We start from the raw sequence: 25691 nt of genomic DNA on the forward strand, positions 1-25691 counted from the left end.
AAAAGAAAAAGTTTCATATTTCCTGCATTCCTAATGGAATCTCAAGAAACACAATAAATAACCTAAAGGAACTTACTCTTCTATTTCACTGATTCGTAAGAAGTCAAGTTGTTCAACCACAGCTCCAGATATTAGTGTCTGAAATGCAATTGAGAAAGATTCACAACTCTTAAATTTATCAAGCAATAACGTTATGATTTATGCACATACTATTCTGTAAGTATACAATACTTTAAAATCAGACAGATTTTCACATACAACAAGCCCCCTGAAACAGAACATAAACATCCAGCTACAAGTTCATGAGTTATAATAAATAGCAGAATCAGATGAACTGTTTCTTCTTTCTATCCTCTTATTTATAAGTTCAATTAAAAACTCAGAACTTATTAAAGTGCTAAAAGACAAAAATTTGATGCTTAAAAAAAACATGAAATATTAAAACTGTATTCAGAAAATATAATGTGAAATTACTCTTTAGATTTGGCTACCATAATATATTTCAAGGCTATCCAATGATAAGATACTGCCAAATCTCCATTTTTCAGGATCATGAAGTTATTGATGATCTAGGCCAGTGCTTCTCTGTATTCTGGCAAGCAATATTTGGTCATTTTATATCCCATTGTGTGTGTGTTAGTTGCTCAGTCATGTCCGACTCTTTGCGACCCCATGAACTATAGCCCGCCAGGCTTCTCTGTCCATGGGATTCTCCAGGCAAGAATACTGGAGTGGGTTGCCATGCCCTCCTCCAGGGGATCTTCCCAACCCAGGGATCGAACCCAGGCCCCCTGCATTGTAGACAGATTCTTTACCGTTTGAGCTACCAGAGAACCCCTTGAGCAAACTAAATGAGGCCAAACTTGAACATAATAGTTGCTTGTCAGTGGTTCATGTATAAATGAATGATAACCCACAATGATTTTTACCACTAAGTGTCACTTCTAAATATCTGATGAATTGTCAGATAAAAGTGAGAAATATACTGACAAGGAAACAAGCCATAAATTGTTACTTTAAAAATAAGGTAATTCTTTAATCAAAACTGTGTTACATATATTACTTTTTCTATTTTCTCCTGTTCATTTCAAATGTGAAGCCACAGGATTTAGGGAATGTTACTCTTGTTGGTTAACCACCAGAGATGTGCTGCCTTCTCTTCTAGTGAAAATTCATAAAGTAGATGATCAACAAATATCCACTACAAATAGCAGAAGGAACATGTTACCAATCATACTAAAGCCTCCTTGCAGAGTCTGAATGAGACAGGCCAATATGCAACTAATTTGCACATTTTTATGTGGCCCAGCCACAGTCTGTGCCTGGGCAGAGGGCAGTGCCAAGCAAAACTGAAGTCTACAGAGTGGTATTTCCTAAGATGCAGACTTACCCCTAAACATGTTGCTCTACAGTTAACTAATTTATTAGACAAATATTTACTGAACACATATATGCCAAGCACTATGCTAGGTATTAAGGATGTAGCATGAACAAAATGCACATAATACACATTAATTCAGCCCATAAAGTAAATGCTACTCTGAATTAACAGATAAGTTGTAGATTTCATTAATAATCTACAGAGTTTTTGATTTAAAAAATTTAGTTGGTTGCAGAGGCTCCTAAATTATTTTTAAAATTGAATTACATTTGTAAAATATTATATGTTATAGATGTACAATGCAGTGATTCATAATTTTTAAAGGTTATACTCCATGTGTAGGTATTATAAAATCTTGGCTAGTTTTATAAAAAACTATTGCAATTATTTTGCTAGGCATTAATACTTTAGTTCTGATAGTAATTAAATAAATTAATATTGACAAATATGTGTCAAATGCAATACAGTATTCAAAAAGGTATCCTGTCAGTGATATTCAATTATATCCCCCAAGGCCCTCTCCAACTGAACATACCACCAAAGAGTGTTCTCCATCCCATTATTCTGAATCCCTATCTTGCCTTATCTTTGGTTTTGCTCTCCTACTAAAATAAGTCTCATGAGATCAGGAACTCTGTATATTTTTTTTTCACCATTATATCTCCACTGCCTAGAGAGGGCACTCAGTATTTGTTGAATCAAGGAACCAATATTTACATATTTCTTACAGAGAGAACAGTAGTGAGCAGAATACTCTGAGAATGCAGAGATGAGTAAAGCCTGGACTAATAAGAGTTTTCAATCCACACAGGGAAGCAGGCCTAAGAAACTAGTTCTACCTAAAATAAGAGCTATAGCAAAGCTCAAGGAAAATGCCACAGAAACACACTGGAAGGAGAAATTAATTCCAGACTTGGAGACTTCACTAAAGAGGTGAGATTAAGTTATAAAATTAAAGTGTATGACTTAGAAGGAAAAAAAAAAAGCAGTTCTAGAATAGAGTAATAGCATGAACAGGGAAAAAAATAAATCACATTAAAGATTTGGAAAGTACTCAGTACTCTTGGAGTGGAAAGCAGGACTGAGAATTAGCTGCATGGAGACATGTCCTGGGTGATGAAGCTAGGAAGTGATGCTGAGGCCCAGTGATGAGAGAGACTATAGATCATGGGCTGAAGACATTTGAAAGAGCCTTAAATAAAGGCCCAGAGAAGTACACAGGTGCCATTTCCATTTCCTACACTAAAGAGAAGACAAAGGCTGGTTCGAGGGTGTGAGGGGTTGTTTAATGGGTATAGTGTTTCAGTTTTACAAGATAAAAAGAGCCTTATTCTCTGGTTAAGACTGTACTCAATGGTTTAGTGCATAGCAGAGAGCAGAAGATATAAAGATTAAATAATAGTTTAAGTAAAAGACTCATAAATGAATTGATTAAAAATCGGAAAGCTGTCATTTATGTCCAAGATGTAGGTACGAACAAAGGCTTCACTGCTTAGTGATGAGAAGCTGTCATCCATTGCTCTGACTTTCAAAGTGCAGTGTTGCACAAACTCACGGTCTAGCATCTGCGCTGTTAGGATTGAGCCACTTGTGTTGCCTATGTGAAAATAATCTGTACTGTTGTAAGTATCCTATACAATCTGATAATGTACCATTTCATTGTCTTCTGAATCTGCATTGGTAGAAAGCAACAACTGAGAGATGTTTCTGATACTATACAGAACAGTGTAACACCCTGGCTCCTTAACCCAACCCTGCTCTCAGGACATGGAAGCAAAATGTACATCCTTCAAGCAGAAGGCTAGATGTTTATTTTCTGGGAACCTGAAAAACCCAGAAGAAAAAAACACCCAGATATTGGCACCTGGGGTTTTCCCCAGCAAAACTGGTCCTTGCCACTAGCTCACCTTATAAGTAAATTCACCATGACAATGATCCTTGTTCCCAAACACACAGCTTCCAATAAACATTTTATTCTCTCACTCTTAAAAATAAAGGGATATTTGGCAAAACTAATACAATTTTGTAAAGTTTAAAAATAAAATAAAATTGTAGTTGAAAAAATAAATAAAAAAAAAAAAATAAAGGGATAGCTGACAAACGACTCCAACATGAAAGACTGAGCCCCCTGAAAACAGAGAAAAGAAACCTGAAAGAGATAATGTACAAAAGAAAGATTTCCAAAGCTATCCTGTTAATATTCTTAGAAGGATAAGACAAAATATAATATTCAGGAAAAAAGGACAACATACTATAAAAGAGAAAATTAAAAACAAGATAGCTAAAACACAAACATCAGCAGAGGAGCTACATGCTAAATATCAAGGAAATTGCCCCAGAAAGCATTACATACAAAACGACAAAACAAAAAATAAGGGGAAAAGATAAAAACTTAGATAAAAATCAATTGAGTATACAAAACACAAGCAATGGTGAATGAGAATGTAAACATGCCATTTACCAGGTTACTTACATAGGTCCCTCTTTATAAATTTTCCTCTTTCTTACTCAATACTGTGAACCTACCATATAAAAGACTATGAAATGATCACAACTTTTTAATGGAAATAAGAAATTTAAGCCCATAATGGACTATAATTTGGATAGTTTATGTTAATGGTCATAAAAGGATATTAAAAAAGAAAAGTATCCTCTCTGGTCTGAGTGATTCTGCAGAACTCGCCTTTAATGTTCGGTAAGACTTCAAAGCCCAGTGATGTTGAAAGAAAGGAGGCTACTCCAGGCAGAGGAAATGGAGTGAGCAGAAAGGGGCAGAACCTCAAAAAGCTGAGAACACAGTAATTAAGCTGTACTGGCTGAAGCAGAAAGAATGTTTAGCAGGAGATAATTGTAGGCAGAGAGTCTGCTATGGCTAATAGGGAACCACAAAAGGATTCTGTTATTTAGGAGCTGTGAAAATAAAGCTGTAAAATCTGAATGGAACAAGCATTATCTCCAGGTTGGATGTCACTGTAGGGTAGGGAAAAGAGCACAGGACCATGGAGTCAAAGAACCTGAGATTATACAGGTCACTTCACCACTCTGGCCTCCAGCTTCCTCAGATGCAAAAGTAAGGTAAGAGATGACCTTTTAAAGTCTAAAGTTCTGATGGGAAACCAGTGCAATTGCTCAAGCATCAGATGGGAAGGATCAGATAAACAGGGTGGTGACAACGGGAATAGGAAGGTAGACAGAGAATAAAACATTCAGACAAAAACCTTACAAAGAATATAATTAAGAAACATAGTTGATCCTATGGATTAATTGTGCTGGAAAAAGAAACACTGAAATTCAGAAGACTACCTGTAGACGATCAACATGAACTTTGACTCCTCCAACCATTCCTTTCTTAAACGCTGCCAGCATATCTAATATGGGATTGAATCGGCTCCCTCTGAAAAATATAAACAGATAAAATGTGCATATTAACAACAGAATGAGAAATTAATAATCTAGTACTAAGTGCCCTTTATATATGCAAACCACTCTGTTACATGCTGAGATGGATATAAAAGTGTAAGGAGGCCCTGCTTCCAAAGGGTTCACAGTAACAATGGCAGCGAGATGCATGCACCTCACTTCTTTCATCAGCCTACCTTATATTGTCTTCCCGGATGAGAACAAGGAAAAGTGGACGTCCATGCATTTTCCAGTATTGCTTAATAAACTGGAGTGCATTCTGTTAAAACAAAGAATGAGGTAGGATGTAATGGCACAGTATCTGAGTTGATCAGGATGCTTAACCATTAGTGGCAAAGAGCCAACAAAACTCTTACATATCCAGATAATTTCACAATCAAACTCTGGATAAGATAGACTACTTAGGGGTAGAAACATTCTAATAACACTCAGGTTAAGCTAGAAATCATTTTGACTTTAAACTTTGTTCTTAAAAATAATCAGATCACCAGATCACACATGTCTTAAGGTTGCCTTGTTTGCCTTTTTTTTTTTTTTTTTTTGAGGCCTAACAAATACAGTTCAAGAGTAGTCTCAGGGAAGGAAAATCAACCCAAGGTTATCATCCAGAAGATTAATTCTCACTCCACAGTTTATATTACAGTAGGTAGGAGAGATTGGGCTGAATCTATATATACCATCAGAAACATGGAGAGTTCTTTATTTGATTCAATTTCTATTAGCATCATTATCACATCAAACACACACATAACATTTCACTATGTACCAGGCACTATTCTGAGGGCTCTGCATGTATTAACTCCTAATCCTCAGGACAGTCCTGTTCAGTTACATAGATGAGAAAACAGGAACACAGAGAAGTTAACTAATTTGTCCAAGATCACACAGCTGGTAAACAGTGGAGTCAAGATTTTAACAAGTAAATCTGGCTCCAGACTTCATGCTCTAGGCCATGACTCTAAGCTTCTCTACTCTGCAAATGGAAAAGGGAATGAAGGAGATTTTAACTGACTGGGTATTATGAGTTAGGTGAGGTTTTATTTGAAATTCTTCATAAATAAAATCATTTTGCTAACTCACCTTTGTTCAAAAAGAGATAAATTTACTGTTATATGAACCTGGTTTCCAAAAGTTTCCCCTCTGCTTTTATAATATATATATAATCCTTTTATTCCATTTGTAGAAGGTAGAGCAAATAAAGTCATACAACTTTATATAAAACAGAATACATCTGTTATTCTAAGGCTGCAAGTAGTTTAACTCCCCAAAACTATGCAGATGTTGTTTAACTTTCATATTTGATACTGTGTTAATCCAGTAGCATAGGCCCAGGAGCACTTCATTTAACATACGATAAAATCAGTAGAAACAAAAACATCCCCTTCAATTAAAAGGCTACCTTTATGTCATCTATCAGTAGCAAAACATCTTGAGACATGTAGAAATCACTAAGGTCAAAGATGATAGGGTAACAAACCACAGTCTTTCCTAGAATGCGATAAATCTGTAAGCAATAGTAAAAAAAAAGTCATATATCCATACACACATATATATGAAACAGACGAAAGGCAAAGGTACAATACTACAGTCTTAAAAATTAAAACTGATGTTTATTCTGAATAAGCAAATAATCTTATAAAATCTATATAATATCAAGAAATTTTAGTTTCTTAATTGAATCAGTATGCTGATAAAGTAGTTCACCTCTATTGTAATGGAAAAAATCTGAGTAAATACTACTACAATCAGATATCTTACTATGCTTAGAAGTAACAGTGAGATGCGTATTTATTTTTAGAAGAGTTCATGATAGCATACAAAACTAATTATTTACTTGTAGAAAATAATAATTGAGATAATTAGCACAAGTATGATGAAACGTGCAAATGGATGCACAACAGGTCAAACATCATTCTGGTCTGTGGTATTACAATCTGAAGACTGCTCTATAAGGAAATTTCATGAGCACCTTTGATGTACCGAGGCAGCCAATAGGTCTATCTGGCCTTCCGCAGAGTCCTAATTTTTCATTGACACCCAGATGGAAATAAGCCTGTAAGACACAAATATGTAAATCAGAGCCAGACAAATATTAATGCTTTTCGTTTTTTTTGCCCCACCTCAACCACTGCCCTGCTAATTTCTGATTTTTCCAAAGAGGCCAGGGAAAACTTTATTCAACGGACTTGCAGGAAAACAAGACAGCCAATGACATCAACTTAGATTCTGGGGCACTGGGAGATTTGAGAGTGAAACTTTTGAGATCCATTTAGCAATATTCTAAAATTCAGCACTGTTCTTATATTATCATGTCATAAATTTACAACTTGCATGGCTCTACCTGATTCACACAAGAACACAGAGAGACAGATGCTTCCTATGTGATAAAACTTTTCACTATTTAAAGTTTAAAAAATCAGGGCCACATAACTTCTACTAGATTTCCACCTTCAATTATTTCCTACCAACAAGAAAATATCTTTATTGCTTTTTCTGATTATATGAATTTTATGAAAAATTTAATCCATATCCTACAAGGGAATGATCCTGTTACTCTCTCAATCCCTTAGGCAACAACTCTTTCACTTTGGCATGTGTTAAAAGGAGTGTAATTTATTGTTTGATCCCTAAGAAACACTGGAAGTATAAAATATGGTTACATATTTTTAACAGTACAAAGATAAATATATACCCATATCATACACACACACACACACACACACACACACACACACATGCATATATTTACATAAATGGGTTCATATACTATATAATCTGGTATTCCAGTTTTTTAAAATTAGTATTGTTCTTTGCTACAAAGTAAAAACAGACCTAGAATGAACTAGATGTTAATCAGTGCCAGAGGATGAGTGCCTAATCCAATTAAGAGGTCTCCTTACCGTATTTAAAACTAACATGGATTCACCTGATGAAGGTAGCTCCCAATTTTTTGTTATTTCAAAACCAATTCAGTAACCACCTTTTGTCAGTGTAGTATTACTTCTGCAGGATAATTTCCCAGACTTGATAGAGTCAAAGAGAATATATATTCTCTTTCAAACATAATGCCAGGTTGGTCACCCTCCAGAAATAATGGACCAATTACATGTACATTAACAGTGCACAGGCCATTTTTGTCACAATGATATTTCATTTTAAACAACTGTATTCAAATATTTTGTGGTTGACCATTTTCCTATATATTTAATAGCTATTTGTATGTTCTATACATTTTTTCCTTTTATCAAATATTTTACTCAATTTGCTCATCTTCAATGTTGTTATGAAATGTGAGAATGACAGCATATTAATTCAAACATCATTTCAGCATGTGGTATTTCAATCTAAACAATTTTCTGCTAGGAAATTTCACAAGCACCTTTGATGTGCTGCTTGTTTATGCCACCTACGACTAAATTTATTTAAATGTGTCAATCACTTCCTTAATGGCTTTTTGGCACTGGTGTTACTCTAAGATTGGACTTTCCCTTCCAACAGTTATAAAATGTTCTAATTTTTCTTTTAGTAATTTTATATTTAATCACTAAAAATATTTAAATCTTTAACCTGTCTGGAATTTATTTTTGTACCTGAAGAGAGGCAGACATCTAACTTAAATTTTTTTAAATGTAAAATAAAACCAACTGTCTTTACACAATCTACTGACTATGATTTGAACTGATTTCAAGTATCAATCTCAACATACACAAAATTAACACCATTACCAGAGCTCTCTGTTCATTTTGTCATGATGCACACATGTATGTCAGAATTAGGTCTGTCTCTCTCCTTCTGCACTGACTATACCTAGAGAATAGCACCCCCTGAGTTGGCACTGTGCCTGGCATACAACTGGTGCTCAAAAAATACTTGGTGGATGAATGAGAAAGCAAGTTAACGTCCTCTGGAGCCACATGTACTGTGCATATTAATTCTGGAATAGTAGTGGTTTTAGACAAAGCCAACTAGACAGAAAAAGTTCTCTATAAAGCATTTTATTGTATAGGCTGCACTGAAACTGCCAGGCACAGCACGAGATGGAGATACCCTTCCTTTGTATTTACCTAGGTAGAAAGGAAATCTTTAAATACTACCCAATTACATTAAAAGCAGCTTCCTTAAATTCCTGAGCCACAGAAGGTCTATGACAATTAGGTAATCAGATGCAGAATGCTCGCTGTATTACAGGATGCAGATAATACTGTTCCTATGTTATATACATTCACAACACTTAATGTGCTGAAACATACAGTAGGGACAAAACCACCCAGAAACCCAGAAATACTTCATTCTCTTGGGTTGGCCAAAACTTTTGTTCAATTTTTCTGTAAGATGACTCTAGTAGCACTTAGTTGTCTAACTTCATTCAAAACAACTGTTGGATTGTATTGTGACAGCTGTCATATCAGTGTGCATAAAAAAAAAAAACAACTTAGCAAATTGGTCAATTTTTGTGTAGCCATTTTAATACTGAGGATGGAAGGGAAAAAAAAGCAACATTTTCAGCCATTATGCTTTATTATTGCAGGAAAAGTAAAAACACAACCGAAATGCAAGAAAATGGTTGTGCAGTGTATAGAGAAGGTGCTATGATTGATTGAACGTGTCAAAAGTGGTTTCTGAAGTTTCATGGTAGAGATTTTCACTGGATGATACTCCACGGTTGGGTAGACCAGTTGAAATTGATAGCAATCAAACTGAGACATCAACTGAAAACAGTGTTATACCACACAAGAGATAGCCAACATACTCAAAATATCTAAATCAAACACTGAAAATCATTAGCACCAGCTTGGTTATGTTAATCATTTTGACATTTGGGTTCCATGTAAGTTAAGCAAAAGAAAAATCTTCTTGATCATATTTCCACATGTGATTCTTTACTTAAATGTAACAAAAATGTTCTGTTTTTAAAACAAATTGTGACAGGCGATGAAAAGTGGATATAACTGTACAATAATGTGGAAGGAAGAGACTGTGGGGCAAGCAAAATAAAACCACCATCAACCACACCAAAGGCCAGCCTTCATCCAAAGAAGGTTACACTGTGTATGTGGTGGGATTGGAAGGGAGTCCTCTATATGAGCTCCTTCAGGAGAACAAAATGATTAATTTCAATAAATAGTGATCCCAGTAAGACAAACTGAAAGCAGCACTCGACAAAAAGTGTCCAGAATTAGTCAACAGAAAATGCATAATCTCTCATAGGATAATGGAAGACTGCATGCTTTTTTGATGACCAGGTAAAAATTGCTACAACTTGGCTGTGAAGTTATGATTTGCTGTATTTGTGACACTGCACCTTCAGATTTCCATTTATTTTTGTCTTTAAAAATTCTGTTAATGGAAATAATTTCAATTTCCTGGAAGACTGTGAAAGGTGCCTGGAAAAGTTCTTTGCTCAAAAAGATAAAAAGTTCTGGGAAGACAGAATTATGAAGTTGCCTGAAAAATGGCAGAGGGTAGTAGAACAAAATGGTGGCTACGTTGTTCAATCAAGTTCTTGGTGAAAATGAAAAAATGTGTCTTCTGTTTTTACTTAAAAATTCAAAGGAACTTTTTGGCCAACCCAATAAGTCTTCACTTTGTAACAGAATGCTTGCTACCACATCTGTGATTCCTCAGCACCTTGGACTAACATTTATCATAGTACAATCAAAGTGGATTGTCATTAACAATTTTTTTTCTGTCATCTCACGAGATTCAGAATTCACTGACTAAGAACACAGGCAGGGTCATTTTGTCTACGTGCCCCATATAGTGCTCTGCATAGAGCAGGTATTGCTGATGAAGGAATAAAATGCCACAATCATGTCATCTAGAGCCATGTTGGTCTTTTAAATCTTGACTGCATGTTGTCTGGTAGAGTATAGACTCTAACGGAAAGAGTTGTTGATATCAAAATTTGGCCTGAAAAAAACAGATTCAGGTTAATTTGCTTTGAAGGCATGTTTATCAAAGAATAATAACCTTTGTCTGGAGCTTTCAGTGAGAGACCTTAAAAGTGTATCAGCAAATACAGCCTGTACCTGAATGATAAGTGCACAGTGTAACAGCCTTGGATTTTCAGACCTTCCATGCTGCCTCCTCTCCTTACCTAGGGGATCCTTAACTTTCCTCTTGGACTCTTTTTGCCTCTTCTACCACGAAACCCAGCTTTCCACCATGTACTTCTTAGTGTGATTTTAAAGTGTTAACCTCTTCTAGGGTTCCTAGCATTTTCAGCCGTTATCTCTTTAATTAGGGCAGAAAAATTCTAAATTTGTTAAGGACTTTTGACGAGCTGGTGCTCTGGGTTACCTCTGGTTTTGTGGCCAGTGGGTAAGGTCCAGTCTGATTAGCAACAACACTGGGGCCTTGCATTTTCCCTGCAATGTGCGCCTCACTTCTCGAAACTTTTATTCTTTTTGTAAAGTCAAGGCTTTAATCAAAAACATTTATATCAACTTTATTGACTTCACTTTGATCACTTGAACAAACCAAACACTTCCACCAAACACTGTGGAAATTTTCCTGTATTGCTTTTAACAATTACCAAATAAAAACAGTCGTTTATTAAATAATTAGTGGAGATCAACAATTTCCTGTCCCTAATGAGCAGGAATATTTCTAAACTCAGGCACTCCTGGATACATCTGTAGAGCAGTGCATGCAGAAGGCCTCAAAAGTCACCACTTTTAATTCAATCCAGTAGGTATGTAACTGTATCAAAGATAAATTCAGTTGTCACTTTACAATTATATTGAGAACCAGCAAACCAAAGAAGATAGGAATCACTTCAAAGAGTAAGGCAAGAGAAAAGGGCAGTAGTTATTACCAACAATATTTAGGTGAGAACATTTCTTTAATAGTTAAAGGGAAAATCAATCAAATGTAAAGGTTAATTTGATACACCACTACTAATATTAAGGCTAATTTGTTATTTAATTGGTCAGTCCAGGTTAGTAACACTTTAGCAAGGAGTGGAATTAACAAGACCTATGAATATAATGCACACACACAATGCAGTTGCTTTTTAGTAACAATGTTTGATAAAGTGGGTCTCTCAGCTTAATCAAAGACTTTTGCATCAATGACCTTATTTTAGAATTGGATTTTAGCTATGCTTCTTAACTATAAGTAATCATCATGCTCTAGTACCTCTACAAAGGAGACAGTAAAGAAACAGCATCACTTACTTTCACCAGCTCCTGCTGGGCCCAGATCTGAATGGGTTCCACCTGTTGAGGAGTTTGAGTCTGAATACCATATGTGTTAAGGAAAACTTGAAGGCTAGAGAACAAAAGGAAAAAAAGATATTGCATTTATTAAAAACAATGATGAAGGGGGAGGAGAAAAGGTGAGAGACTGTGCTAGCTGGGAATGTCTTATCATGTGTTAAATACCAGCAATATGTCATCTGCACTGAAATCCACAGGCCCTCTTTGTGGGGGCGGCAGGGGAGGTTCTTCACAGAGCATCAGATGTGAGCTCTGGTGGCTGGCAGTGAGGTCAGTACTAACTTGGGGGGTGATCCCCATAATCTGTTTGCATTAATTTCTCAAAACTATATGCTGGGCAACACTGGCACAGGTCACAGACTTTAATATTTGCACCATCTAAAACAAAATTGTTTTTAAACATGAAAATGTTGTTCTGACACTTAAAGTGACATTAGTGACATCCTAGAAACCCTGTCAAGGGGTCTATGAAACTAATTTCTACCACCATACACAATATTATAAGCCTAAAGCAATCAACCCCCTTCCCTCTCTGTCAAAAGAACATACCACCCATCTGGATTTCATACCGTTGGCTTTCTGCTATGAGTGCTACATAAACAACCAAATCATTTTCCAGTGGACCCTGTAATACAGAATAAGAGAGGGGAACATTTTAAAAGATCTGATCGTCACTGACAATAAGGAGAACCAAGGACAACATTAAGCACCTCTAAGCAGTTCATTAAAATGACGGACACCAGCTGGCTCTAAGCAGTCTCCTCTCCTTCCTTCCTCTCCATTTGCCTACTAATCAATTTGATGGTGTAGACAGAGTAATGGAATACCAAGGAATGGAAAGCCATAAATCTCACCACTGCCAGAGGGCCAGAGGGGCTAGACTTTCAGGGCTATTTTGAATGATGCATAAGAGTAGTTTAGGGACTGAGAGTCATTTTCCATCATTTAACTATGATGGGAAGAGTAGGAACTAAAAATAAAAACCCAACTTACATATTCTCTAAAAAAAGTGACTGTGAGTTAAAATTGCTCATTCGACATCTTCACCGCAAAAAGCTTTCCCTTTTTTTGTTAGCCAATTTTCCTTGGGCACCTTATACATCAAAATAGCTTTATTCTAATATACAGCTTCTACAGTAGAGAATGAACTACCCAGTTGACTATATAATTAACACTGTGTTAAATACAAGCTGTTGGGCTTAATAGTTCTAATCAAACATAGTGCTGGACATTTATTATTCTTTTTTGTGTGGAAAAGATTCACTGTAGCATATATTATGCATTGTTAAAATGAACCCAATTTTAACTTGTATATAATTAACATTAAGAAGCACCAATAAACTACAGTATTAGGCTCTGAAAATACTGATCAAACATAATTTCTTTATAGTAATGAATCCAACATTCCCAATAGTATGCTGTAAAATGTTTGATTTACCATCAGTCAGCTTCTTTCTATGGTATTCAATATGCCACTAGAATTTACGTGTGACAGAACGCAAGAAACACCAGAATACATATATCAGCAGTAAATAACATACAGTAGAAGGATGGTTCTCAGAGTCATCATGAAAATGCCATTTCAGGCAGTCCTCAATGTGATTTAAAAGAACAGATGAGAGAAAATATGATGGAACAACCCCACAAAAACAAATACACATTAATAATGCTATAAATTCTATTTTTATTTGATAAAAACTTTAAAAGTTGATGTTACTCAAAAAGATGAGAAAAAGTAATTATTCAGAGTCTCAAGACTTCTAACAAATAAAAACATTAAAATTTATTTTTCTTGGATGAAATTTATTCATCAAAAGGAGAAGTAAACTTATGGTGTGCCATTATCTTGAGGACAATTGGAGTTTTTAAATAAAAAGCAAGTGAATACATCTATTAGAATGCAGACATTATTCCAAATAAAAGGTAATTTGTAGATCCTAACTGGCGATTAGGTATCTTCTTTTCGAATCACAGGCCCGTTTGGGACAATGTTGTTTCTATTTGCATGACAGAGCACTCAGATCTAAAATGCCTACTACAACATGTTGAATCAGAGTAAGCACCTGGTTAGGGAACTATTTGATGGTTGAAGAACACTTCTATTGTGAAAACAGCATTTCAGAAACTTCCAATTCACAAACCGTCTACCATAATGAGCTTAGGGTTTTAACCCTAGCCCAAGTAGGACCCTTCACCCCACTTCTTTTCACAGAAAAATTTTTGCATGATCAGTCCCACCACAACAATTCTCTTCCAAGTGACAAAGTTGGAACTACTTTTCTCTGTATTTTCATAATTCTCTTCAAATCACCAAAATTGTTGTCTAAACCAATGAAGTCTCTTTGAAAACTTCCTAATAATAATTAACAGATTCTATTTCTGAATGGTATTATTCTTCATAATATTATAATACTTTCTGCTTTTAGGTTCACAAAATATGTAAGAATACATACACACACACACACACACACACACAAATATTCGAAGGACTCCAAGATGGCACAGAGGTAAAGAATCTATCTGCCACAGAGTAGGAAATAGCAACTCCAGTATTCCTGCCTGGACAATTCTATGCACAGGAGAATCTGAAGGGCTACAGTCCATGGTGTCGCAGAGAGTCAGACACAACTGTGCAACACGACTGTGCAAGTCAGCATGCACGCATACATACTCAGTGACTCCTCTCACATAGAATACACAATGTCCTAAAGTGATGGTTACTGTTGCCATTGTTACTTTTCAATCCTGAATGTTGCTATAGAAATGAAAAGAGATGGGACTACTTCCTAGTGGTCCAGTGGTTGAGAATCTGCCTTCCAATGCAGGAGAGGCGGGTTTGATCCCTGGTTAGGATCTATTAATAAGATCCTACATGGTACAGAGCAACTAAGCCCAAGCAAGCCAGTTAGTGAGCCTGAGGAACTAAGACCTGATGCAGCCAAAAAAATTTAAAATAATTATTTAAAAAATGAAAAGAGAAGAAGATTAAGGTATTTTATCAATTACTTTATCAATTATGGTATAAGGGAAGGGTTACAGGATTTTGGTGACAAAATTGGTGCAAATTAGACGATCTCACCCTCTTCCACCACCACCCCCACATGCATACACACAGACACCCTGTTTAAAACTCTCCACTGAATTCCCATTGTTCACAGAATAAGAACCAAGCTGCTTACAACAGCCTACAAGTCCTTACATAGTCTAGCTCCAGCCTACTATTTTCTCATTCTATTCTCTTCTTCACCACATTTTGGCCACACTGGGGTCTCTCTGTCCCTTGAACATGCCAACTATGTTCCTATCAGAGGGCCTCTGCTCTTGTTGCACTCTTGCTTGGAATGTTTTTCCTTTAGATTGTTGCATGCAGGTCTCAACTATCATCCCTTCCTTAGAAAGGCCTTCATGTTCTACCATGGCAGCCCTCCTCTGTTACTTTGCCTTATTTGTCTGCTTCACAGTACTTGTCATTTCTAGAAATTACTTGATTTTATTTACTTATATGTTCACTGTTATTCATCCCTACCAGAAAACAACTCCCTGACAGCAGGCAACTTGATCTATCCTGTCTATCGCTATGGCCCCAATGCCAAGAAAACATGCCTGCCACACAGTAGGTGCTTCCTATCTGATGAATGACTGCCCAGGCAAGTTTCTCTATGTTCTTCTATGTTTATGTAAAATAAAAAATGAGAATAATGGTATAGGAGGCCTAACACAAAGGCGGAGGATCAAACAAAAGAGAGCCAATAGAAATATTTACGAACCTTGATCTGCTAAACAAATGATATTTATACTATTATTTGCTGTATGACTATATCAATTAACCTCGCTAAGCCTCAGTTTCCTCACTGGTAAATTGGGATAATAAAAGTATCTACTTTACACAGTTTTGAGGATAATACATAACATACATAAGCACTTAACTGCATCTGACATGCTCTTTTTTCTCAATATAATATACATACTTTATTTTTTATTGAAGTGCATAACAATTTAAATAATGCATATTATTATTTAAATTATAGATATACAATATGCTGCTGCTGCTGCTAAGTCGCTTCAGTCGTGTCCAACTCTGTGCGACCCCATAGACGGCAGCCCACCAGGCTCCCCTGTCCCTGGGATTCTCCAGGCAAGAACACTGGAGTGGGTTGCCATTTCCTTCTCCAATGCATGAAAGTGAAAAGTGAAAGTGAAGTCGCTCAGTCATGCCCAACTCTTAGCAACCCCATGGACTGCAGCCCACCAGGCTCCTCCATCCATGGGATTTTCCAGGCAAGAGTACTGGAGTGGGGTGCCATCGCCTTCTCCAGGTATACAATATAGTGATTCACAATTTTTAATGGTCATATTCCATTTATAGTTATTATAAAATATTTGGCATATACTCTTAAGTGTTTAAAAAACATTAGCCCTTTTATCAATCCAGTAACATGACCACAATCTTGGATCACTGTTACAGGCTTTCTGGACTTTCTGCTTCACGTTTGCTTCTGCCTATCTTTTGTACTTTATGGTCAGGTTAATTTTCTTTTATCAGTGATTTTCACAAAGGAGGTGGTCAAAAAATATTTGTTGAATGAACGAAGAAAAGGGAAGGAAGGAAGGATGGGTGAGTAACAGATTTTTATGTCATGTTTAGGATATCACTTTATACTTCAAAACCAGTATTTCCCAAATAAAGCCCCAACTTCCTGATGATCTTCACAACTTCACTGCTCCCTGCAGTGCCCTGCTTGTGTCCCCTCTGTTTGCTTTAGAACACACCATTAAACAAACAAACATCATGTTCATCTCAAGTTTCTGTGCACTGTCCTATCTTTGGACTGTTCCTTTCTGCTTATCCAGTTTCTGACTCACTCTTTTCAACCTGGTCCCCTCTACAGAGTCCCACAAACATCAGGGTGCTAAGACTACAGTCTATCACCAATAGCAGATGATGTCTGTCGGAGTCACCTGTCTTCTCTCTGCCAGGGCTTTCTGCAAGCTTATGAGTGGTCTGTATCACTACAGAGTGCACCTTTGAGGACCCTCTCATGCTCTTTTCTCACTTAGCATGTACTCAGCACCTTATACCTAAAGAAGGCAGTTGGCACCTATTTGGTAATCTGGAAGAATATTTTTAAGATAAATATTGTTACATTTTTATTAGCAATACAAAAATCTTCCCCTCAGCATAAAAATAAATATTTGCAAATTTAAACAGGATATCTCTAACTAAGGGAAAGAATCCTAACTAAATGCACACATATTTTTAATAAGCAATTAAGGAATGTATGAGCTTTCCTGGTGGCTGAGTGGTAAAGAATCTGCCTACCAATGCAGGAGATGTGGATTCGATCCCCAGGTAGGGAAGATCTCCCTAGAAAAGGAAACGGCAACCCACTCCAGTATTCTTGCCCACATAACATAAAATTTACTATCTTTATCAGTTTTAAGCATACAGTAGAAGAGAAACTTTTATAGCATACCTTGCCCATGAGCTGGGCACTATCTATATTAATACTGCAACCCATCTTGCTCAAAATTTTAAACTATGGTAATTAAAACACTGCACATACATCTGTCTAGATTCTAGTTTTCAAATTACCCAAATCAGATCAAAGAAAGTAACAAGGCTAGATTTTCAGCTAGGAGTTATAAATAAAATAGTAAAATACAACTTTCAAAGAGTATATAGAGAAACTTAAATGTGAATGTACCCTAATGGTTTCCCTTCCCCTCTTCTTTTTCAAATTTAATTTTAATAATTAATATAATTCAATTATTTGGATCATAGAAAAAGCAAGAGAATTCCAGAAAAACATCTACTTCTGCTTCATTGACTATACTAAAGCCTATGACCATGTGGATCACAAAAACCTGTGGAAAATTCTTAAAGACATGGGAATACCAGACCACCTTACCTGTCTCCTGAGAAACCTGTATGCAGGTCAAGAAGCAACAGTTAGAACCGGACATGGAACAATGACTGGTTCCAAACTGGGAAAGGAGTATGTCAAGGTTGTATATTGTCACCCAGCTTATTTAACTTATATGCAGAATACATCATGCAAGATGCTGCCTGGATAAAGCACAAGCTGGAATCAAGATTGCCAGGAGAAATACCAATAACCTCAGATATGCAGATGACACCACCCTTATGGCAGAAAGCAAAGAAGAACTAAAGAGCCTCTTGCAGAAAGTAAAAGAGGGGAGTGAAAAAGTTGGTTTAAAACATTCAGAAAATGAAGATCGCATCCAGTCCCATCAGTTTAATTCAGTTCAGTTGCTCAGTTGTGTCCGATTCTTTGTGACCCCATGAACTGCAGCACGCTAGGCCTCCCTGTACATCAGCAACTCCCAGAGTTTACCCAAACTCATGTCCATTGAGTCAGTGATGCCATCCAACCATCTCACCCTCTGTTGTCCCCTTCTCCTCCTGCCCTCAATCTTTTCCAGCATCAGAGTCTTTTCCAATAAGTCGCTCTTTGCATCAGGTGGCTAGAGTATTGGAGTTTCAGCTTCAACATCAGTCCTTCCAATGAACACCCAGGACTGATCTCCTTTAGGATGGACTGGTTGGATCTCCTGGCAGTCCAAGGGACTCTCAAGAGTCTTCTCCAACACTGCAGTTCAAAAGCATCAATTCTTTGGTGCTCAGCCTTCTTTTCAGTCCAACTCTCATATCCATACACGACCACTGGAAAAACCATAGCCTTGACTAGATGGACCTTTGTTGACAAACTAATGTCTCTGCTTTTTAATATGCTGTCTAGGTTGGTCATAAATTTCCTTCCAAGGAATAAGCATCTTTTAATTTCATGGCTGCAGTCACCATCTGCAGTGATTTTGGAGCCCCCCAAAATAGTCAGCCAGTGTTTCCACTGTTTCCCCATCTATTTGCCATGAAGAGATGGGACCGGATGCCATGATCTTAGTTTTCTGAATGTTGAGCTTAAAGCCAGCTTTTTGACTCTCCTCTTTCATTTTCATCAAGAGGCTCTTTAGTTCCTCTTCACTTTCTGCCATAAGGGTGGTATTATCTGCATATCTGAGGTTATTGATATTTCTCCCGGCAATCTTGATTCCAGCTTGTGCTTCTTCCAGCCCAGCATTTCTCATGATGTACTCTGCATAGAAGTTAAATAAGCAGGGTGACAATATACAGCCTTGATGTACTCCTTTTCCTATTTGGAACCAGTCTGTTGTTCCATGTCCAGTTCTAACTGTTGCTTCCTGACCTGCATACAGGTTTCTCAAGAGGCAGGTCAGGTGGTCTGGTATTCCCATCACTTTCAGAATTTTCCGCAGTTTATTGTAATCCACACAGTCAAAGGCTTTGGCATAGTCAGTAAAGCAGAAATACATGTTTTTCTAAAACTCTCTTGCCGGTCACATCACTTCCTGGCAAACAGATGGGGCAACAATGGAAAGAGTGACAGGCTTTATTTTCTTGGTCTACAAAATCATTGTGGACGGTGAAGTGAAGTGAAGTCACTCAGTCGTGTCCGATTCATTGCGACCCCATGGACTGTAGCCCACCAGGCTCCTCCGTCCATGGGATTCTCAAGGCAAGAATACTGGAGTGGGTTGCCATTTCCTTCTCCAGGGGAATCTTCTCTACCCAGGGATCGAACCCTGGTCTCCCGCATTGCAGGCAGACGCTTTAACCTCTGAGCCACCAGGGAAGCTCCTATAGTTAAGAGTGGACCATAAAAATCAGGTTTTACTTTTGCTTATAGAAGTAGAACAACTCAACCAAAGTCATTCAGAAGCTTTACTGCCACTGGATCAAGTAGAGCAAGAGAAGACTGTTAGCAAAGATCAGTAGGATTGGATTTTAGGAGCAGGCAGTGGGAAGAATGTGAGTCTTTTCTCGGATAATGGCACAGAAAGATGAATAGATTCTATTTACATCTTATTCATGGAAATAGCATGAAAGCCTATTAACAAGAATTACATTATCTTGTTGATTACGTTTTGTAGTCCAGTTTAGAAAGTCAAGGAATTATATCTCAAGAGTCTGCTGTATGTACTGTCACAAAAACTCCAGTTTTTAAAGATGAGGAAACTGAGGTGAAGAGAGGTGAAATAATATGTCAAAGGTCACACATCTAGTCAGGTAGAGCTTAAACCTGACTGCAGATATGTCTAAATCTAAAGTCAATGTGGTGCATGTCAGGTATGTGTTTCATGAATTATGTGCTGCTTGCAGCTGTGGTTTGTATTAGTCAGGGTCCTCCAGGGAAACAGCCAACAGGGTGCATGCATATGTGTGTGATTGTGTGTGTAAAGAGCAGGGATTTAATGTAAAGAACTGGTTCAGGCAAACATGTGTGTGTGTGTGTGTGTGTGTGTGTGTGTGTAAAGAGCAGGGATTTAATGTAAAGAACTGGTTCAGGCAAACATGGGGTGTGTGTGTGTAAAGAGAAGAAAGACATATAAAGAACTGGCTCAGGCAATTCAGGAGTCTGACAAGTCCCTCGATCTGCCAGGTGAGTGGACAAACTGGAGACCCATGAAAGCGATGGTGTAGTTCTAAAGGCCAGGAGGCTTAAATATCCCATTCTAATCTAAAGGCAGGAAAAAAGCCAATATTTCAGTTTGAAGGCTATGAGACAGGGAGAATCCACTCATACTTGGGGGAAGGTAAGAGACTCGTTTCTTTTCAGGCCTTCAGGGATAAGGCCCACCTACATTATGGAATGCAATCTGACCTGCTCACTCTACTGATCTAAATGTTAATCTCATCCAAAAACACCTTAACTCTTATCCAGAATGTTTGACCAAATAGGTGAGCACTTCATGTCTCAGCCAGGGCGACACATAAGATTATCCATCATATGAATGTCTTACAATCACGAGGAGCAATTGTTGTTTTTCAGTGTCACTCAGTCCTGTCCAATGCTTTGCGACCCTGTGGACTGCAGCACACCAGGCTTCCCTGTCCTTCACCATCTCCTGGAGGTTGTTCAAACTCATGTCCACTCATGTCGATCACTCATGTCCAGATGGTGATGCCATACAACCATCTCATCCAATGTCATCCCCTTCTCCTCCTGCCTTTAATCTTCCCCAGCATCAGAGTCTTTTCCAATAAGTCAGCTGTTTGCATCACGTGGCTAAAGTATTGGAGCTTCAGCATCAGTCCTTTCAATGAATATTCAAGGCTGATTTCTTTCAGGATTGACTGGTTTGATCTCCTTGCAGTCCAAGGGACTCTCAAGAGTCTTTTCCAACACCACAGTTCAAAAGCATCAATTCTACGGCACTCAACTTTCTTTTATGGTCCAACTCTAACACCTATACATGACTATTGGAAAAATCATAGTTTGACTATATGGACCTTTGTAAGCAAAGTAAGACTCTGCTTTCTAATATACTGTCTAGGTTGGTCATGGCTTTTCTTTTAAGGAGCAAGTGTCTTTTAATTCCATGGCTGCAGTCACTGTCCACAATGATTATGGAGCCCAAGAAGATAGAGCCTGTTACTTTTGCCATTGTTCCCCAATCTATTTGCCATGAAGTGATGGGACCAGATGCCATGATCTTCGTTTTCTGAATGTTGAATTTTAAGCCAGCTTTTTCACTCTCCTATTTCATCAAGAGGCTCTTTAGTTCCTCTCTGCTTTCTGCTATAAGGGTGGTTCCATTTGCATATCTGAGGTTATTGATACTTCTCCTGGCAATCTTGTTCGCAGCTTGTGCTTCATCCAGCCCAGCATTTCGCATGATGTACTCTGCATGTAAGTTGAATAAGCAGTGTGACAATATACGGCCTTGACTACTCCTTACCCAATTTGGAAACAGTCTATTGTTCCATATCCAGTTCTAACTTGTTTCTTGACCTGCATACAGGTTTCTCAGGAGGCAGGTATGGTGGTCTTGTATTCCCGTGTCTTTTTAGAGAAGGCAATGGTACCTCACTCCAGTACTGTTGCTTGGAAAATCCCATGGACGGAGGAGCCTGGTAGGCTGCGGTCCATAGGGTCGCTAAGAGTCGGACACGACTGAGCAACTTCACTTTCACTTTCATGCATTGGAGAAGGAAATGGCAACCCACTCCAGTGTTCTTGCCTGGAGAGTCCCAGGGATGGGGGAGTTTGATGGGCTGCTGTCTATGGGGTCACACAGAGTCGGACACAACTGAAACGACTTAGCAGCAGTAGCAGCAAGAATTTTCCAGTCTGTTGCAATCCACACAGTCAAAGGCTTTAGCATAGTCAATGAAGCAGAAGTAGATGTGTTTTTGGAATTCCCTTGCTTTTCCTATGATCCAAGGGATATTGGCAATTTGATCTCTTGTTCTTCTGCCTTTTCTAAATCCAACTGTACATCTGGAAGTTCTTAGTTCACATACTGTTGAAGCCTAACCTGGATGACTTTGCTATCATGTGAAGTGAGGGCAATTGTGCCCTGGTTTGAACATTCTTTGGCATTGCCCTTCTATGGGATTGGAATGGAAACTGACCTTTTCCAGTCCTGTGGCCATTGCTGAGTTTTCCAACTTTGCTGGAATATTGAGTGCAGCACTTTAACAGCATCGTTTTTTTAGGATTTAAAATAGCTCTGCTGGAAGGGATTAGATCTCATAGACAAGAGTGCCTGATGAACTATGGATGGAGGTTTGTAGCCTTGTACAGGAGGCAGTGATAAAAACCATCCCCAAGAAAAAGAAAAGCAATAAGACAAAATGCTTGTCTCAGGAGGCCCTACAAATGGCTGAGAAAAGAAGAAAAGTGAAAGGCAAAGGAGAAAAGGAAAGATATACCCATTTGAATGCAGAGTTCCAAAGAATAACAAGGAGGGATGAGAAAGCCTTCCTAAGTGAACAATGCAAAGACATAAAGGAAAACAATAGAATGGGAAAGACTATAGATCTCTTCCAGTAAATTAGAGATACCAAGGGAACATTTCATGCAAAGATGGGCACAATAAAACACAGAAATGGCATGGACCTAACAGAAGCAGAAGAGATTCAGAAGATGTAGCAAGAATACACAGAAGAACTATACAAAAAATATCTTAATGATCTGGATAACCATGATGTTGTGATCACTCACTTAGAGCCAGACATCCTGGAGTGTGAGGTCAAGTGGGCCTTAGGAAGCATTACTATGAACAGGGAGCAGAGGTGTGAGCAAAAGCCTCTGTGTTCTACCAAGAGTCCCTCTACATTCTCTTGAAATCAGGTTCAAAGAAAACTAAACTCCAAGTGGTGTGTACAAAACACCTATTTTCTTATCTCCTTTTTGATAGAATTTATTTCTTAAATTCTTGGCAATTAAGTTTCTTCTATTAAATAATGTGTACAGTATGTAAAAAACATAATTCTTATTTTTGCAACATTGTATTAAGCCCTGGTATAAGCAGCTTTATTTTTAACATGCTCTATGCTGCATAAAACAATCTGTGGCTGGTTTGAATGGATCTTTTACTGAAAGAAGAGCATAGGAGGAGGGAGAGAAGAAAAGAATAAAAGAAGCCAACAAATAAACAGGTCACACCCCACACAAGCTGGTCTTGCCTCAAGGGCAGTGCATTTGAAACATTCTCTGCCTCTGCTGCTGGGGCCTTACAGAAACTTATTTACGCTCATTAGCCTTCATCAGTAGGTCCTGCCAACATCCAGCATTGTTTCATTACACTCATTTTTCAGCAAAACCTCATTAGCTGAAGAAACCAGGCAGATGCTTTATATTAATACATCTCAATTTCAACTGGAGACACCACAGTCGCAGTAGTTTTGCCACAAGAGCCAAGTAACAGGCTACAGCAGTTTGAACACAAGGCACATCCTGACTCCAACACCCTGGCATCTTGTTCTGACATTTTCAACCAAGCCAAAGTAGCTACATGGAGAAAATTAATAGGGAAGCAGAGGAAAGGCAAGTGGAAATACCTGACAAATAACAACAATAAGCATAGTTAAAAAGCTAAACCTGGCTTAAGAGTGAAGCTGGCCAGGGATAAAATGGCCCTTTAGGACCCCTGAATTTATACACTGAATTAGTGATTATACTAGCTTTTAAGAGGAAAACACATGAGTATTAAAAAGTATTCCCAAACCTCAGACATATAGTTTCAAATGTCTGAATGAATAAATCAGGCAATGTTTTTGGAAAGCAGTCCTTTCAGTGACTGCAATTATCTTGGAAGAGAATACTAATCATCACTTTGTCACAACAAATTGATTTGTAAAACTGTTTTCACTCCTGTCTAAGCACATGCTGCAACTGGATGCTTCTGCATTTTTATCTTAAAGAAATGACCAGGCTAAAGGTCTTGTCTATTTTCTCAAAATAATGCTAAAATGACTACATGGGCCCAGGTGGAGAAACACTGACTCGTGGTGTTCACATACTAGAGAACTGCCAATGCACAGCTCCAAGTATGAGTGGAAATGAACAGACAGGCCACATGGACCTTCAGTACAATGTGAAAGCCACCTAAGAAGAGAGGCTTTGAAGAGTAAAAAGTATAAAAACCTGTGCTACCTTCTCTTTCAGCACTAGATGCTCTTCCCAAGGACAAAAAGACTGGGCTAATTAAACAGAGAAAGGAGAACCTGTGATAAGTTTTATAGCTGCTGGGTTAGAGATCCAACAGTTACACAGAGGAATCTAGCAAGCTCTAGAATCCCATGAGCTTTTAATTGTACAGAGCCGCCTTCACTGGTTGAGGCCAGATTATTTCTAGAGTGGATTCTCAACTGAGGACCTGACTGCAGAGGACACATGCTACCATTGCTCTCAGCAGAGTAAACCTAAATGTCTTCCATATTGATGAGATCACAACTCAGCAAGTCTGTGTACTACAAATTCTCCTGCCTTAGACCGTTTATTTACTTGTTCATTCCTCCAGGTATCATGGTAGGCACCAGGCATGGCAGAAAGACTGATGCAATGTTATTCCTATTCTTTAGGAGCTCACCATATAACAGAGAAGGCAAACCATATATGGAGTTTAGTAGAATAGTAAATACAATGCTATTAACCAGTGCTTTGAAGGCAAGGGAGGGAGTAGCTAATTTAGTCTCAGAGAATGGAGGAGAACTTTATAGAAAAAGGCATCTGAGCTGTAAGAATAAAACGGATAAATGTAAAGGGTGATACAATATAGTAACTGGAGATAGGCCTACTTTAGATTGATGGTCAGAAAATAATTCTCCTGGAGGATGTCATTAAATCTGAGACTGGCTTCAACAGCAAAAAGGAACAAGATCTAGTAACAAACACTGAGGCAGAATGAACAGCAAAGGCCCTGAGAAGAAAAGACTTGAAGTGTTTGAGGAACTAAGAGGAAACTAGTGTATTTGGAGCATAACAGGCAAGCAAAAGAAAAAGGAATAAGGGTGGAGTTAAGGCCCAAAAGGGGCTTCTAAGGCAACAAGGGATTTGGCTTTCATCTAAGTGGAATGAGAAGCCACTAAAAGAGTTTCAAACAATGAAAAGACTCAATGTAATTTACATTTTTAGAACAACAGTAATAAATACATATATAGTGCCTACTGTAGGTCAGATTCTGCCCAAGCATTTTATCTATATTAACATACATTATAATGGCTACTATATAGACATGGTTTGCAGAATGGAGAGTGGGCACAAGGATATTCATGGAGGGCTGCAGTTGAAAGATCAGAGTGGTTGGAATGAAGAAGGAGCAAGTGAAAACATATCAGGAAT

The 25691-nt window shown here is 37.8% G+C and overlaps 1 protein-coding gene across 2 annotated transcripts in view; it reads right to left on the bottom strand.

The window, feature by feature from the left end:
- The window catches only part of PHKB (phosphorylase kinase regulatory subunit beta), a 227914-nt gene that overhangs the window by 40222 nt on the left and 162001 nt on the right, over nt 1-25691 (bottom strand). For both annotated transcript variants that reach the window (XM_070388471.1, XM_070388472.1), the window contains 7 exons: nt 12591-12646; nt 11980-12073; nt 6771-6854; nt 6201-6305; nt 4978-5060; nt 4685-4775; nt 77-138 (listed from right to left, as the gene is read on the bottom strand). In XM_070388471.1, coding sequence (XP_070244572.1) covers nt 77-138; nt 4685-4775; nt 4978-5060; nt 6201-6305; nt 6771-6854; nt 11980-12073; nt 12591-12646 — 575 coding nt within the window. The remainder of the gene's footprint in view (nt 1-76; nt 139-4684; nt 4776-4977; nt 5061-6200; nt 6306-6770; nt 6855-11979; nt 12074-12590; nt 12647-25691) is intronic.

This window comes from Bos mutus, chromosome 18, assembly GCF_027580195.1.
Source record: "Bos mutus isolate GX-2022 chromosome 18, NWIPB_WYAK_1.1, whole genome shotgun sequence".
Lineage (NCBI taxonomy): Eukaryota > Metazoa > Chordata > Mammalia > Artiodactyla > Bovidae > Bos > Bos mutus.